Source organism: Podarcis gaigeae (genome assembly GCF_964106915.1).
Source record: "Podarcis gaigeae genome assembly, chromosome: 16".
Lineage (NCBI taxonomy): Eukaryota > Metazoa > Chordata > Lepidosauria > Squamata > Lacertidae > Podarcis > Podarcis gaigeae.
The window spans coordinates 32,242,267-32,257,086 of NC_139693.1; the positions used below are offsets into that span (position 1 = coordinate 32,242,267).

Sequence of the window (14,820 nt, forward strand, 5' to 3'; positions counted from 1 at the left end):
ACCATAAAAATATACAGTGTAAGCTTTAAAAGCGGGTCTTTAAATACATGTTTTATATCGTAAACTGCCCTGGGATCTTCAGATGAAGTGTGATATTGAAATTTAACAACAACAACAGCAACAACAACGTTTCGACTAAAGGTGCATCTGGAGTGACAAGGTTGAGGGCTCTTGCCTTAGATCAGGGGTAGCTAATAGCAGCCACTGCATCAAGCTGCATCAGAGGAAGGAAGGAAGGAAGGAGGGAGGGAGGGAGAAGAGTTTGGATTTGATATCCCGCTTTGGATGGAAGAAAGGAAGACACAGGGTCAATGTTAGTTCTGCTAAAAAGCCGGTCTTCTCCCTCCCGCAATTGTCACCTGCCAGCGGTCATTAGAGTATCAGGCTGCAACAGAGGAGTGAAGAGAAGGGATATAGGACTACTCTGTCAGGCCAGCAATGGCCTCCTCTCCTTAACTTAAGAAACGACTGCTAGAACAGGCCAGTGGCCCATCCAGTCCAGCATCTCACGTATGCTCACGGGAAGCTCACAAGTGGAGCCTGAGCTCAACAGCACCCTCCCCTCCTGCAGCTTCCAGCATTGCCATTCCAAAGCATACCGCCTCCAGCTGTGGAGTGGAACAGATCCATCTGGGTCAGTGTCATCCTCCATGAATTTGTCTCATGCTCTTTCAAAGCAATCAAAGTCTGTGGACATCCCTGCCTCTTGTGGGTACTGATTCCAATTGAAATAGGCACTGTGTGAAGAACAACAGAGCCTGCCCTCTCTGGCCGGTGGCTCATCTAGTCCATCCTATTCTCACAGCGGCCAACCAGATGCCTGTGGGAGGCTTGAAAGCAGGATTGACATGCAACAGCATTCTCTCCTCCTGTGATTCCAAGCACAGGTATTCAGAGATACATTGCCTCCTACAGCACTAGAGACAGAACATAGCTATCATAGCTTGTAGCTGCAGATAGCCTTATCTTCCATGAATTCGTCTAATACTTATTGAGGTTTTCCATTCCGACTTGCAACTAACAACTTGACCCTGCATTTGCTTATTTCCTCCTGGTCCCTCCTAATCAATATTCCTATTGTGTCATGCCTTGCAAGCCTGACGGCAAGGATTCTCTCTCTCTTTTTTGGTGATTTGTAAGCTGCTAAAGAGCAGCTTTAAACAAACAAGCAAGCAAGCAAGCAAGCAAGCAAACAAACAAACAAACAAACAAACAAACAAATAAATAAATAAATAAAATAAATGTTAAATAAGCCAGCTAGGATAGGCACCTACCATTCTAAGTATTCCTTATAGAGCTCAGGTGGAAGCATACAGTTGCAATTGAAGTTATTCAACCCCCATTCCAAATCAGGTTTATTATCAAAATTTACAGACTTTCAGCTGTTTGCAATGAGCAAATCAAACAGAAGCAATTGAAATAGCTCAACACAATGGATGCTTCAAATGGTTCCCCCAAAATCAACTGAAATTGTAACTTTCAATTGGTTTGGTTTGGTTTGCCCACTGCAAACAGCTGAAAGTCTGTAAATTTTGATGATAAACCCAATTTGCAATGGGGGTTGAATATTTTCAATTGCAACTACCATATTTTTCAGTCTATAAGATGCCCCCAGGTATAAGACACCCCCTATTTTTGGGGACTCCGATTTAAGAAAATGGGGAAAGGTCTGTGTATAAGATGCCCTCAATTTTTGGGCATTATTTTTTAGGAAAAATCCTAGTCTTATACACGGACAAATATGGTGTATCTTCTCCAGGGGCTTTACTTAATTTCAGGCAGGAAATAAGGGCCTTTATCTCACTATCGGAGGCTAGTTGCCATTCAGGAAGGTTGCTGGTACATATGATTATCCAAACCAACCACCAAATATATTGGAAAAATATTTAACCCAATCAGAGGTAGAGGTAGAAGCTTCCATTCCTATGGTGAACTCACTTCAGACTCCTGTTTTCAAATCTACATTTGATCAATATTTCTATAGATTCCTGATGGATTCTTATGCAAATCCCTAACTGTCTTAGCCAGAACTTTCTTAGGCACTTTGCATTGACACGCCAAACCAGCCAAGATGTGCTGATTGTGTGTAGTTATTGAAGTTATCAAATAGGCCTGAGCTCTGTGAGAATTTGTGAAAAGACATCAATGAGATTTGGCGATCTGCTCATAAAAAGTTGATGGAAGCTTGTCAGATTATAACTGTGAGATTATAACTCTCAGTCTGTGAGACCATTTCAGCCTTTTCACACCTGCCATAGCTGTGTACACTCTTGCAGAGTTGGTTGCTGCTATGCATTCTAAAGGACATACTATGGTCATTGCTATTGGAAAATGGTCCCTTTCTGTTCATTCTAACACTTCAAAGGCGTTCACAAAAGTGAATAAAGGAGAGACTATAATATGATTGACAGCAGTTCTACCATGTTTGTTCAAATAAGTGCACTGACCCTTAGATATGTCTACAGGACTACCACAAAGAATAAATAAATTAGGCTAGAATACGAATTCCAACAATTTCAGGCCCTGTGCATTATATTTTTTGTCCAAAGAACAGTGTGAGGTTAGGAAAATATATTCCAAGTGTAAGCCTTAAAGGTAGCAATAGAGCCTTTGCAGTTCCTTCAATTTGGGCATTAAAATCCTCACAATAAGTATAAATCTGCTCCAGTAGGGATGTTAGATCTGACCAAATCTTGGTGGTCAGTGATAGACTGTTAGTAGGGGTAAGGTAGGAAGAAGAGAAAGATTCCTAATTCAGCTTTGATCTGTACTGACAAAAGATAATTATTCCAAAATCTGCTATCAAAGCTTCTCCTATCAAATCAAGTGATATTAAGGTGGTCAAGCCCTCACTTGCTTGCAATAAGGAAACTGGTGGAAAAATACACTGCAACGTGTTTGTTGCAACACTGTCTAATACTTCCAGAAAATGGGTGGATTGCATTCGGAAGCATCCTCTCTCTCAGCCTGACCTACCTCACAAGGTTGTTAAGAGGACAAAATGGAGAGAGAGAGAGAGAGAGAGAGAGAGCGCATGCCACTTTGAGTTCCTTGGAGGAAAGGTGGAATATAAATGTAATAATAACAAATAAATAATCGAATCTTTAGCGAGGCTTTATACTTTTGCTGCATTATATTTGAATTCTCTGTTTTGCCCTGATTCTTCCCAAAAAAAATATTGATTCAGCAATAATAACAGGCTCCACCCCACAAAACAGGGTATATAAAAAACATATTTACTTAAAGAAATACTAATCATTGCAAAGCTGGCATTACAAGCATTTAAAACAGAAAATATTTAAAATAAATAAATCGTGATTGGGATTCCAAGATAGAAAGATTAGTAAGCACCCCCCCCCACAGAATTATTAAATGGGTGGTGTTAATTCTGTCCTTAACAGCAGACTAAAAACATGACTTTAAAAATCTAACTGGCTAAATTACAATAAAATACTGTAAAAACAAAAACAAAAATCAGTTGGATTAAAGCCAACATAAAAGGCAGGGAAGGAAGGACCAGTCAAGCCTCACTTGAGAATCTGTTCCATCATTAGAGAAAGAATCCTTTCTTAACAACTGTGGTCAAGAAACATCAGGGCAACTCAAGGCATGAGAGTAGATGGAGGGTAGCACTTCAGAAACCTGTAGGCCATATGCCCCCTCACCCCCACTTCCTTCAAGAGCACATTTTAATCCAGTGTGAACCAGAGTAGATTGTAACACAGCCTCTCTTTTCTTAAAGGTTTCCACAAATGGATGCACCACAGTTCAATGGGCTAAAGAATGCTGCTGCCAGCACTTTGCTTATAGCCGCTGCACAGCTGAATGTAAGTGAAAAGGTTCAGAAGGCAGGAGCAGAGGGAGAGAGGGAGGCAGAGAAAAGAAACCTCAGACTATTATTCTCCCTCCCCCCCACCCTAAACACTATCATTATTTTTAATCCCATCCTATAATTTGTGGTTGCAGTTGACACAGATCTTTTGAATGCTTGAGGTTAATAATACTGCCACAGCACACAGTCCTGGACGGTTCCCAATAGCTTCCTGTCCTCAAGAGAGCACTTTCAGCTGCAGTATCGCAGCTCCACAGCTAGATTTTAATTTTTTTTGCGTGGTATCTTAAAGTTCCCCAGGAAGCAGAGAACAGAGAACAACCCTATTTATTATTTAATCGCTTATTACATCTATGCTCCAAGAAGTGGGGTGTTGCTTAGCAACGATGAAGAGTGGCATGAGCTTCACTGAGGGAGTACCTGTTTTGACTGGCTGCGTAGTTTTAAGGGAGTTTTTCTTCTGAGTGTTTCAGTTGAATGCCGCTGTTCCTTTCTCAAATTATACACTGTTTTTCTTCCATCTGCATTATATTTGAAGAACTTTGCTAACGATACGAATTCTGGAAAAGGACAATGTGGCGTTTGCACAGATGCACTGTGACATCACAATGGGTCAACCCCTTGTAGTCATGCAGAAGATGGAGTAGGATTGTTCTGTGTTGTTCCAAAAAGCAAGACAAAGAACTAATGGATGAAAAATGTAGAGAAGCAGATTTTGCTGTAGCATTAGGAGAAGCTCCCTAATGGTAAGAGACTGTCTCAGGAGGTGGTGGGCTCTCCTTTGCTGGAAGTATTTAAGCAGAAGTGGACTGTCATCTGTTACGGTCAGTGTAACTGAATCCTGCATTGAGAATTCATGTTAAATTAGATGACCTCCAAGATCCCTTTCAAGGCTGTGATTCTATAACATATACAGTCAACAGGCAATGATCATGCCCTTAACAGGAGGAGCCATAAAGCAGTGGTACAGCACATGGCTTTCATGAAGAAGGCTCCGTGTTCAATTGTTGGAATCCCATCTAAAAAAGGATGGGATGATGGAAAACACATTCTGCCCAGAGAACTGCTGCAAGAGTAGTAGGCCATACTGGGCTAGATGGTCAAATAGTCCAACCTTGTCTAAGGCAGCTGCTTATATGGAACTATGTACCTTACTGTAAAACTGGTTGTTGTTTTTAAGGTTGTAAGCATTGTCCAATTTGATGCTTGACAGATGCTTTCGACTACAACTATAATAATAATAATAATAATAATAATAATAATAATAATAATAATAATAATAATTTGTACCCCGCCCATCTGGCTGGGTTTCCACAGCCACTCTGGGTGGCTTCCACAAAGACCAAAAATACACTAAGATGTCACACATTAAAAACTTCCCTGAACAGGGCTGCCTTAAGATGTCTTTGAATGTCAGGTAGTTGTTTATCTCTTTGACATCTGATGGGAGGGCGTTCCAGGTCATCCCTTGTCTGTGTGAGTAGTGGTCAGAGATGATGGAAATTGTGGTCCAAACTTTCTGGAAAGGACCAGGATTGGAGATATTAAAAAATGATCAAGTAGATGCATTCCTAGCAGGAAAATTCTGTTAGGCTCCAGTTGTTTCCAAGTTTAAAGGACTGAGTGTGTTTCGTACAAGCTTTTCCAGTTAACTCATAACTCCTGTAATTACTAGAGAGAACACAAAGGGCTTCTACATTTATAAGCAAGCTAATTTCTTCCGTTTCAACTACTGAACAGCTGAACATCATGGTGCAGCATCTTCCTGCAAAACAAGCCAGCCCTATTCAATGCTAACTTCTTGTTTATTTTTTGTTTTCTTATTATCTGAGGCCAAGGTGACATAACAGAAGGTGCCTGCCTTTTCCTCCCAAATAAAGAAAGGATTTTGCATACAACAAAGAGGGGGGGGACTGCAAGGCTTGGGTTCTGAGTTTGCCAATTAAATCCAAGGGAAGGAGAGAGTCTGAGATACAATTACGGCTTTCTGTAAATTACTTCATGTAATTAAATCTGCTTCCCTAAATTACAAACCATTTAGCTCTTCTTTTATAATAATGTAAGCAATGACCAACAACAACCTTTTTATGGAGCCTGATGTCATAAAAGTTGTTAGCAACAAAATTTTCTGTCTCCTCATTTCAAAGCAGTCATTGTAATGAGATCCATTTTATGTCTACACAGAAAGCTGCTCAGAGGATGAGGGGGGGGGGGGAGAGGGAGAGCACTTTGTTCTTCAAGACACTGCTCTAGGGCTGGGACCGTATTTGACGAACCATGGCCTGTTTGGAGTTTGCTACTGATCAGCTAATGAGCAGGCACGGGTGTTAAAGGTGTTTTGCAAAAGAGGTTTCGTCAAAAGGAAGCTTTTATTTTATTTTATTTTATTTTTGTGCTGTGTAACAGAGGTTCAACAACTCTTCTCTCCTCCTATTCACAAAATTGATGGCTCACAATTTTGAATTGAATCTGGAAGGGCCATATCTCAGTAGCACAGCATGTGGTTTGCATGAATAACATCCCAGTGTCAATCTCTGACCACTCCATGTAAAAGCGTCAGGTAACAGGTGATGAGAAAGACCTATCTCTGCCCAAGACCTTGGCATAAACACTACTGGACTATGGCTGTACACACCCTATACCTTTAAAGCATATCTGAAGCATATTTACCACCCACAAAGAATTATGGGCATTGTAGTTTGTTAAGGTTTGCTGGGAATTTTAACTCTCTGAGGGAAAAAAATAATGTGAACATACTTTTTTTGAGTGTCAATGTGCTTCAAAAGTGTGCACTGAAGGTATATAGTTGTGTGCACATGGCTACAAAGTTCACTGGGCAGCCTTGGAAGTCCCAGGCTGTGTACACACCATACATTTAAAGCACATGACTTTACCCAAAGAATTTTGGGAAATGTAGCTACAATTCTCAACACCCTTGACTACAGTTCCCAGGATGCTCTGGATAAAGTCATGTGTCTGGGTTTGGGCACTGGGCAGGTCAAGGTTTTCTTTTAAACCCCCAGGAACAAACAACCAAATCCTATGCACACTTTCCTGGGGGTACGCTCCTCTGAATCATAGGTCCTTTTTCACCCAAGTAAAAATTCTCATTTGAAAGGTCCTCAAACTGCAGTTAATTTGCAAAGTACTGGGGATTTCGTTCCGATTGGAATCAAAGCATTTTAGGGTTGGAACAGACTTTTGAAATAATCAAGTCCAATTCGCTGCTCAGCATGTGTTCGACAACAATGAACAAATACATTTAAAAAGGATGAAGAGGGTGCGCCTCAGATTATAGGAGGTGGTAGCTATCAATGTGCTTGTCAGGTTGCATGGCGGGGTAATCTGTGTGGACATTTTCTGTTTCACCTCAGGCAGAAAAATGTCTTGGGCTGGTCTGGGCTATGGCTGTGGGTTCTCCATTATAAGGGAGCACAGGACACAAATGGACTTCTCAGTAGACATATGTAAGATTGTGCTGTTCACTGGATTATACAGTGGCATGTAGAAAAGAGATCTGATGTTGCACCGAAGGCTATTGGGGTAAAGTCAACACAGCTGCTCTCCCTTCTGATTTTTTATTTTATTTTAAAGCTAGCAATTATTCAGGCCTGTCTAGAACTAGAACTCAGGTATGGGAAAGGATGCCTGACAGATGGGGCCCTACCTTTCAAATTTCCCAACTCCCTCTTCTAACCTGACAGGAGGCGCCAGGCCCAGAAGGGGTTGCTTAGCAACCATGCTACTCTCTAGCATGGGGAAAATGGATGTGGTAGGCCCAGATGTGTAGCAGGGAGAACCCTTAGCCCCTGAAATGCCATCTCCAGAAGCAAACAGCTATGGGTTTTCACAGAGATAGAGGGAATGACGACAAATTAAAACAATGAAAGTGGGGGGGGGGGGGAGGCGGCAGGATAGTTTCTCAGAAAAAAATTGAAAGGAATAGAGCCTGTACATTTTGCCTCCTAGCTCAAGTTCTAGAAAATATTCTTTTTAAAAAAGAAAGAAAGAAAGCCACCCCCATAATGGACGCCAATGCAAACAGCCCCTTTCTCCCTAGGCAACCTGTACCTGCTGCTATTCCTCTCAATGTTGCTGTCCCACCCCTTCAAACAAATGCTTAAATGAGGAAGAACCATGTATTTAGCAAGCCAAGCATCGCTTGCTTCTTTTTTTCGCATAGACGTGCCGCAGAGCTGTGTGCTCAGGGCTGGCAGTAAGAAGCTTTAACACACCAGGATAAGCTCTGTTAAAATGACAGGGTTCCCCCCTTACTCGGTTGTTTTCTAACTCCCTCCCTGCTGCCACCGCCGCACCATGCCCAACAGTTCCCCTGCACTTTGTATTCTGCTTTCAGCATCAAAATGCCTAACCGGGACTTAAAGCAGATTTTTAAATTAGTTCCTGACAGTGCAAACAGATTGCTATTGATTGAAATGAGCCTTATTTTAGTTCTTTAGATGAGCGGCCCTAATGACTAAATACTGTATTGCCCATTTCAACACTTTGTGCTGGGGCTCCCCAGTGGTTTCTTAGGCAGCTGCGAATTCTCTGTGCCTTGCAGATTACTAGGGACGAACAGGAGAGAGCCATCTGTGACTTCAGAGCATGTGGCAGCGGCTTTCAGGCTGAGCTAAGAACTTAACAATGGAGAACACCACCCTCCTCGACCCACCTGAAACAGGCACATTGCTGGGTGCCATTTTGAAAGCTCTGAACTCGCATGTCCAAAGTCCGTTTTGGGGGCCTAATTCGGCCCGCCAGTCGGTTTAATCCTGCCCCCGTGGCAGTTTACTTTATTTCCTGGGTAAAAACCCTCAACAACTTCAATCCTAAAAAAAAGCTCAACAATTTTGGGGTAAAATCCTAAAAAAGCTCAACAACTTCACCTCACGGCCCGTCACTTCATCAAATCTGTCCCTCTTTGAAAAAGACACCACTGCAACCAAATAGGACCATACATTTTCTTGAATGAAACTCATAGGACTAACAAATTTGCTATGGCATAACCTTTTGTGGGCTACTCGCTCCACTTCAACAGATGCAATTTGCTAGTCTTTAAAGCAGGGGGTCAACAATGGGAGCAATGGGGCCCTTGAGGTCTTCCCCTGGAGTACACAAAGTCCCCAAGGTCCTGTCTCTGCCCCCTTGGTCATGAGGTGCTTACAGATGTTGTCTTTTTCTCCACTGAAAAGTGCATAGAGCTGAAGGAGTTAGTTGGAACAACACTATTTCCCATTTCCTCTTTCCTCCATTCCGCTTGCCTTTACATTTAAGCTGAACTTCACCAGCTTAGCTAGGACTTTCTTTCCTGCCGGGCTGCATTTACAGTTCTATATAGGATGCTTAATTGCAGGAGGAGCAGTCAAGGAGAAGCGAAAAGGGCAGAGAGGGTGCCAGCAGCAGCTGCAAGTTTCTCAAATCAGGCAGTGTCTGAACTGGGAGGGAGAAAGCTAGTCTGAAATTTGCCTCCAACGGATTGCTTGCTGTTTTTAAAGGGTGCTTCTGGGTGAAAACCAACCAGGTGGAAAACCCGCTTTAAAAACATGTAAGAAAAACCCCATCGGCAAGCCTGATGAAGTTCTGCTGTATATATATATATAAACCGAGTGGGATCTGCAACAAAATGTTGCAGTGTGGAGTACTGTTTATGTAAAAATAGAGAGCAGTTTCATAGACTATCTTCAGCAATCTTTATCGGCGGTTGTAACCACCATTTTCCACATGCCCAATGCCCCAGAATGAGGCCTAAGTTTAGGGCTGGCTGGTTCCCATTGAGACTGGTAGGGCTGAAGGGAAAAAGAACAAGGTCACAATTACAGCATGCATGTAAAAGGCATTTAAACCACATTGCTTTTCTCAAAGAATCTTGGCAACTGTAGTTCGTTGAGTATGGTGAGAATTGGAGCTCTGTGAGGCAGTAAACTACAGTTCCCGTGATTCTTTGGAGGAAGCTATGTGCTTTAATAGTGTGTTAATTGTACTTTAAAGGTGTGGCGTGGTGTTGGCAGAGCCAGTGGTAGGCAGAGCCAATTAATTTTAGTTTGGTCTCCATCCTCTTCCCCAACGAGTTCAAGAAGGGCAACACTGAAACAAAGGGAGATCTGCCTACCACCAGCTTATGGCCCCTGGAAAGTTGCCCAGAAGGGAATGTGGCCCCCGCAGGCTATGTGCGTTTCCTTCCTTTGCTCCTTTCCCCACCCCTTCCTATTAATTGGTTTTTTAAAATATACTAATTTTTAAAAAATAAAATAAAAATATCTCCCCCACCCCCACGCACCAGTTTCTATACCAACAGATAAGGTGGAGAATTTCTGGAGGCTATTTTAGCCCAGCTTTTCTCTCTTATCAGGGACAGCAAGTGAGGAAACCTTTGCTGTTAGCAATACAAATGCTGCTTCTGATGACTGAGCACCAAGTTCCCCCTGCAAACATCCCAGATGAGCAGCTGTAAGTGATAAATGGCCTGCCACCCCCCTGGTGCTTTTCTCTCTTCACCTCCTTAGCTTTGAACAAACATGTTAGTTCAAGCAAAGGCTGCTGGGGCAGCCCCCATTGTGTATGACTGGCAGGCTAGACTACTGCCATCTCAGGAGTTTGTTAAATGCATTGTCAAATTTTGAATGCATGGGGGAAACGGCTGGAGGCCTCGAGCAGGGAGGGGAGAGGAGAGGGGGAACAGCCCAAATCGGTATGCCTCTCACATTCTCCAGCACTCCTTGCCTCTCTCTCTCTTTACAGCTCTAAATTCGCCGCCAGGCACCACACAGGAGAACGCCGAATCACAGAAAGCATACGAAAATTGTGTTTGTAAACCACACCACACACACGCTCACATCTGTCGGGGCGTTGCAGTTGCACCCAGCAGTGCAGATACAGCTTTGAGCAGGTTGTTGGACTCAACAGCTTCTAAGTAGGGATGGGCAAACCTGTCAGGTTTGGTTTCTCTGTTTCTTATTTTTCCATTCTTAAGTTTGGATTCCCCACATTGCCACACCAATTTGAATTCTTTAAATTAAAACAAAAACATCAAAATCCAGCAGCATTTTAGTGCAAACTTCTCCTGATAATAATTGTATGCAATTTTGCCTAATCAGATATTTGCAAAGCAGTTTCCCTCTGTAAAATGCATTTTCAAACATTAGTTTCACTAATGTAGACATTTTGTACACATTGCATGGCTAGAGAATTGCATTCCAAGATTTAGAGAAACACGAATTTTGAGGGGTGGCTGTGTTTTGATTTGTGTATGGTTTTGGAAGGTATGGATTAGCTAGGCTTGCCTTTAAATGCCAAGTGAATCATATTTGTCCCACATTCCTACCAGCAAGTTCCCACAGGTTATATCCAACATGAGAACGGGCCTTTTCATTGGTGGCTCCCCCATGCAGTTGAACCCACAGAGGAGGGCATCTTGTCAAAGAACCCTCCAAAATTGGGAGATGCCCTTCTTGTGATGATGCCCCCAAGGGAGAAGGCAAGTCATTTCCCTCTAAGCATCTAAGGTGGTCCTGAGGACAATCTTTAAAACTTAATATAACCATGACCTGGTTCCCTATGTTTCTAAATTTCGAGGGACAGCCAAAGAAGCAGAATCCAGAAAGAATTAGGAATTCTACTTACACTTTAGATGAATAATCTTTCTTCATAGAACCGGAAAAAATACTTGGGTTGTTAAAGATCACCGTCTATCACCTGAACTATCCACAAATAGCTGTTCTTCCTAAAGTCCTCAGCCAAGTCACTCAGTAGGGGAATGTGTCACAATGGAGGACATGACACCAGTAGCTACCTTGCTTTACAAGAGGCATGGCTCCTCTTAATATTCATTTTTCAAATATATCTTTCAGTGGGTTAAGTGGTTTTATTCAATTTATTTAGAAAATATCTAGAGCTGGCTTCATCTAGCATGGTGCATTTCTGGACAGGACAGGATACACCTTGCAAACACACACACTTTTCAACATGGCGGGGTCACCAAGGGAAAACACTTCTAGCCTAAACTATGGCTGCTGTTTCTTACTTAATAGTTAAAAATAACCCCTCTCAACACCCTGTTGATGGACAGGAGCAAGACTTCACCCTTAGACCTCCTCATCCCCCTGTTTCTTTCAGTTTCTTCCCACTGTGTTCTGCCAATAAACAGCTTTCCTTAGGCTGCAAGGAAGTGGAATGTTATGAGCTTGTGGGTACCAGACTCCCCTGTGTCATGAGTTTCTGGGTGCTAGGCACTGAACCCCTGGGCACTGAACATCTGTGGAGTTGATCTAAGCCTTGTTTAAATACACCACAAGCCCTATATTTCATTTTTGGCTATTATAAACTGGTTGAAACCATTTTATTTCATTCACAAAAGAAAATCTGACATGTGATTATGATAAAGGTTTATTGATCCTTTTTGTAATTTGTTATTTGTCTACTTTAATGTAGGCTTGCCTGGTGCAATTGTTACATATCTTTAGGCAGGTCTTTGGCTTTTACCTGCCTAGGTCCTTTACGCATGGGTGGGATGTTTTAATATTTGTTGTTGATTTCAATGCTGGTTTTAATGTATGTATATATACATACATTACACACAGATGTATATATACTTTACATGTGTGTGTGTGTGTGTGTGTGTGTGTGTGTTTATGTCCATGTGTTAGGTTTTTTACTTAAAATACTCTGTCGCTTTGAGTTGCAGTGGTAAAAAAGTGACCAATAAATTTAACAAATAAAAACAATAAAGTTCTAATCAGAGTAGACCTGTTGAAATTGAGGAATGTAAGTCAGCTATGTTTATTAACTGCAACAGGACTGTTCTGAGTAGGATACAAGCCTACTGTATTACAAAATATTCATACCCTGCCCTTCCATTCTTCCTTCCCCCACAACAAAAGCAACATTTTCCCAGGAGTGCTTACAACAACAAAAAACATAATTTCAAGAGGGGTAATAATAATATAAAAAAGAGCAACCATAAGGAATCATAATCAAGGCATAAGGGGAAAAAAACCAGTAAAACCACTAGATGTGTGGGCAGCTTGTAACTAGACACAGGAGAATGACAATTAAAATACCTCAGAAAATGACATGGGAGAAGTTAAAAGGCAGGCCTCTGGAACACCACCACCAAGAAGGCCCTTTCCCAGAAGGAGGGCCACAGACAATGATCTCAACTCAAAGGCAGGCTAAACTATCAAATATCCTAGTCCCAAACTGTGAAGAGCTACAAAGATATGCACCAGCTGCCTGAATTGGTCCTGAAATGAACCAGGAGACAGTGCAGATGCTTCAGTTTCCTTCCTAGAATTTGACTCCGATTTATTGCATTGGCAAATACCTACAGTCTGGTTCTCCACAGGCAGTAAGAACTATTTTGTGGATTTCACATTTGGAACTTTGAAAGCTATAGCCAGGCCACAAACACCACCAATTTTGTTAAAAGGTAAGCCACAAGAAACAACTGAGATAATTTGCGTCAGATATGTTCAGGTGCATCAGTGAAACTAAGCCAGCAGAGAGACAAAATGGCAAATACCAAAATAGTCCAACCCCCACGCCCCCCCACACTTAATTCTTGAAATAAACACTTTTCTAAAGCAGGGTTGGGGGACTTATGGCACTCCAGATGATGTGGGCTCCCAACTCCCATCAGCCCTAGTAAGCATGGATAATGGTCAGGGATAACGGGAGTTCTAGTTCAGCAATATCTGGGGACCCAAAACTGGGGAACGCAACTCAAACGAAACAAGCCGAAGCTCCGCAATTTCCCCGAGTGTGACACACCCACAAACATCTGTATGAATCTTAAGTTCAATGCAAATAATATTGCATCCAAATAATATTAACAGCAGTAAGCAAATAATGACAACATTAACACTTGCCTCCCCCCCAAGTAACCACCCGCACCAAAGGTGGGAGATAACCTTTGTCCTACCTGCGTGTGGATTTTCAAGGGGATTTTCTTCTTCACCCTCTCCTTCCCTCGATCCGACTCTCTCCCCGAACTCATGGCATCGTTATTGTGGCCATTTTCGCTTGGCTCAGCTGACACACAGTGTTCAGATTCTCTGGGTTTCTTTCCTGGATGTCTCTCCCATTTTTCCTTTCTCTCTTGTGGCTTCAATGACATGTCCTTCTGTAAAAAAAGGAGTAAATCAGAAAGAGGAAGTGAAAAAAAGGTATTTCATAAAACACTACTGGCTACTTCGCTTTCCCACTGTTTTAATCCGGACCACTTGGCCCCCCGTTACATTTAAAACACCTATTTACATTTAAATATCTTGCTCTGCACTATTCGCCTCTGGCACACAGTATTCCAAATGTGTTGATACCAAAGATTTGTATAATGGTGTTACGATATTGGCAACTTTACTTTCAATTCCTTTCCTAATGATTTCTCACATAGAATTTGTTTGGGGGACAAGTGTTGGGGAGGCTCTCGTTCTGGGTCTCCTGCACTGAGCGGGAAGCTAGTCTGCTTAGCCTACAAGACCCCTTCAACTCTACAGTTTCAACCATAAAATATTGTTGCCATTGAAGAAGCATTGAGAAAGACACTGGAGAAGAGGAAGGAGAAAAGACAGAGACCAGAGTGATGCCTATATGTGACTTTACGGAAAATCAAAATGGCACCCTGGACCTCCTTCATATTCCCTTATTCACTGCAAGGTGAAATACCTTGCTTGTCTGTACAACATGCAGCAAACAAAGAAAAAGCCATGATAAACCAGGGGCAGAGCCAGAAAGCCATATGGAAGGAGTAGGGAACCCTTTTCAACTGGAGAGCATCATTCACTTCTAGGCAAGCTTAAGAGGGCCACATACCAGTGGTGGGCAAGAAGCAAACATATAGGGAGCAACCCATGTTCATTTTACCTTTGTACTCAAATTCCTCCCTCCCTCCTGGGCAATCCAGAAGAATGGTCAGAAATCATTCTAATGAGGCAAAAGCACATGAGGAGGGGGGAAAGGAAACCCATTGAGAGGTGTGGCCTGGGGAAATT

The 14,820-nt window shown here is 42.3% G+C and overlaps 1 protein-coding gene across 10 annotated transcripts in view; it reads right to left on the minus strand.

Annotated features, from left to right (window-relative positions):
* Positions 1–14,820, minus strand: part of FBRSL1 (fibrosin like 1) — a 793,883-nt gene that overhangs the window by 552,481 nt on the left and 226,582 nt on the right. For all 10 annotated transcript variants that reach the window (XM_083716907.1, XM_083716910.1, XM_083716914.1 and 7 more), the window contains one exon: positions 13,752–13,952. In XM_083716907.1, the coding sequence (XP_083573033.1) occupies positions 13,752–13,952 (201 nt within the window). Of the gene's footprint in view, positions 1–13,751; positions 13,953–14,820 lie in introns of those variants that run through there.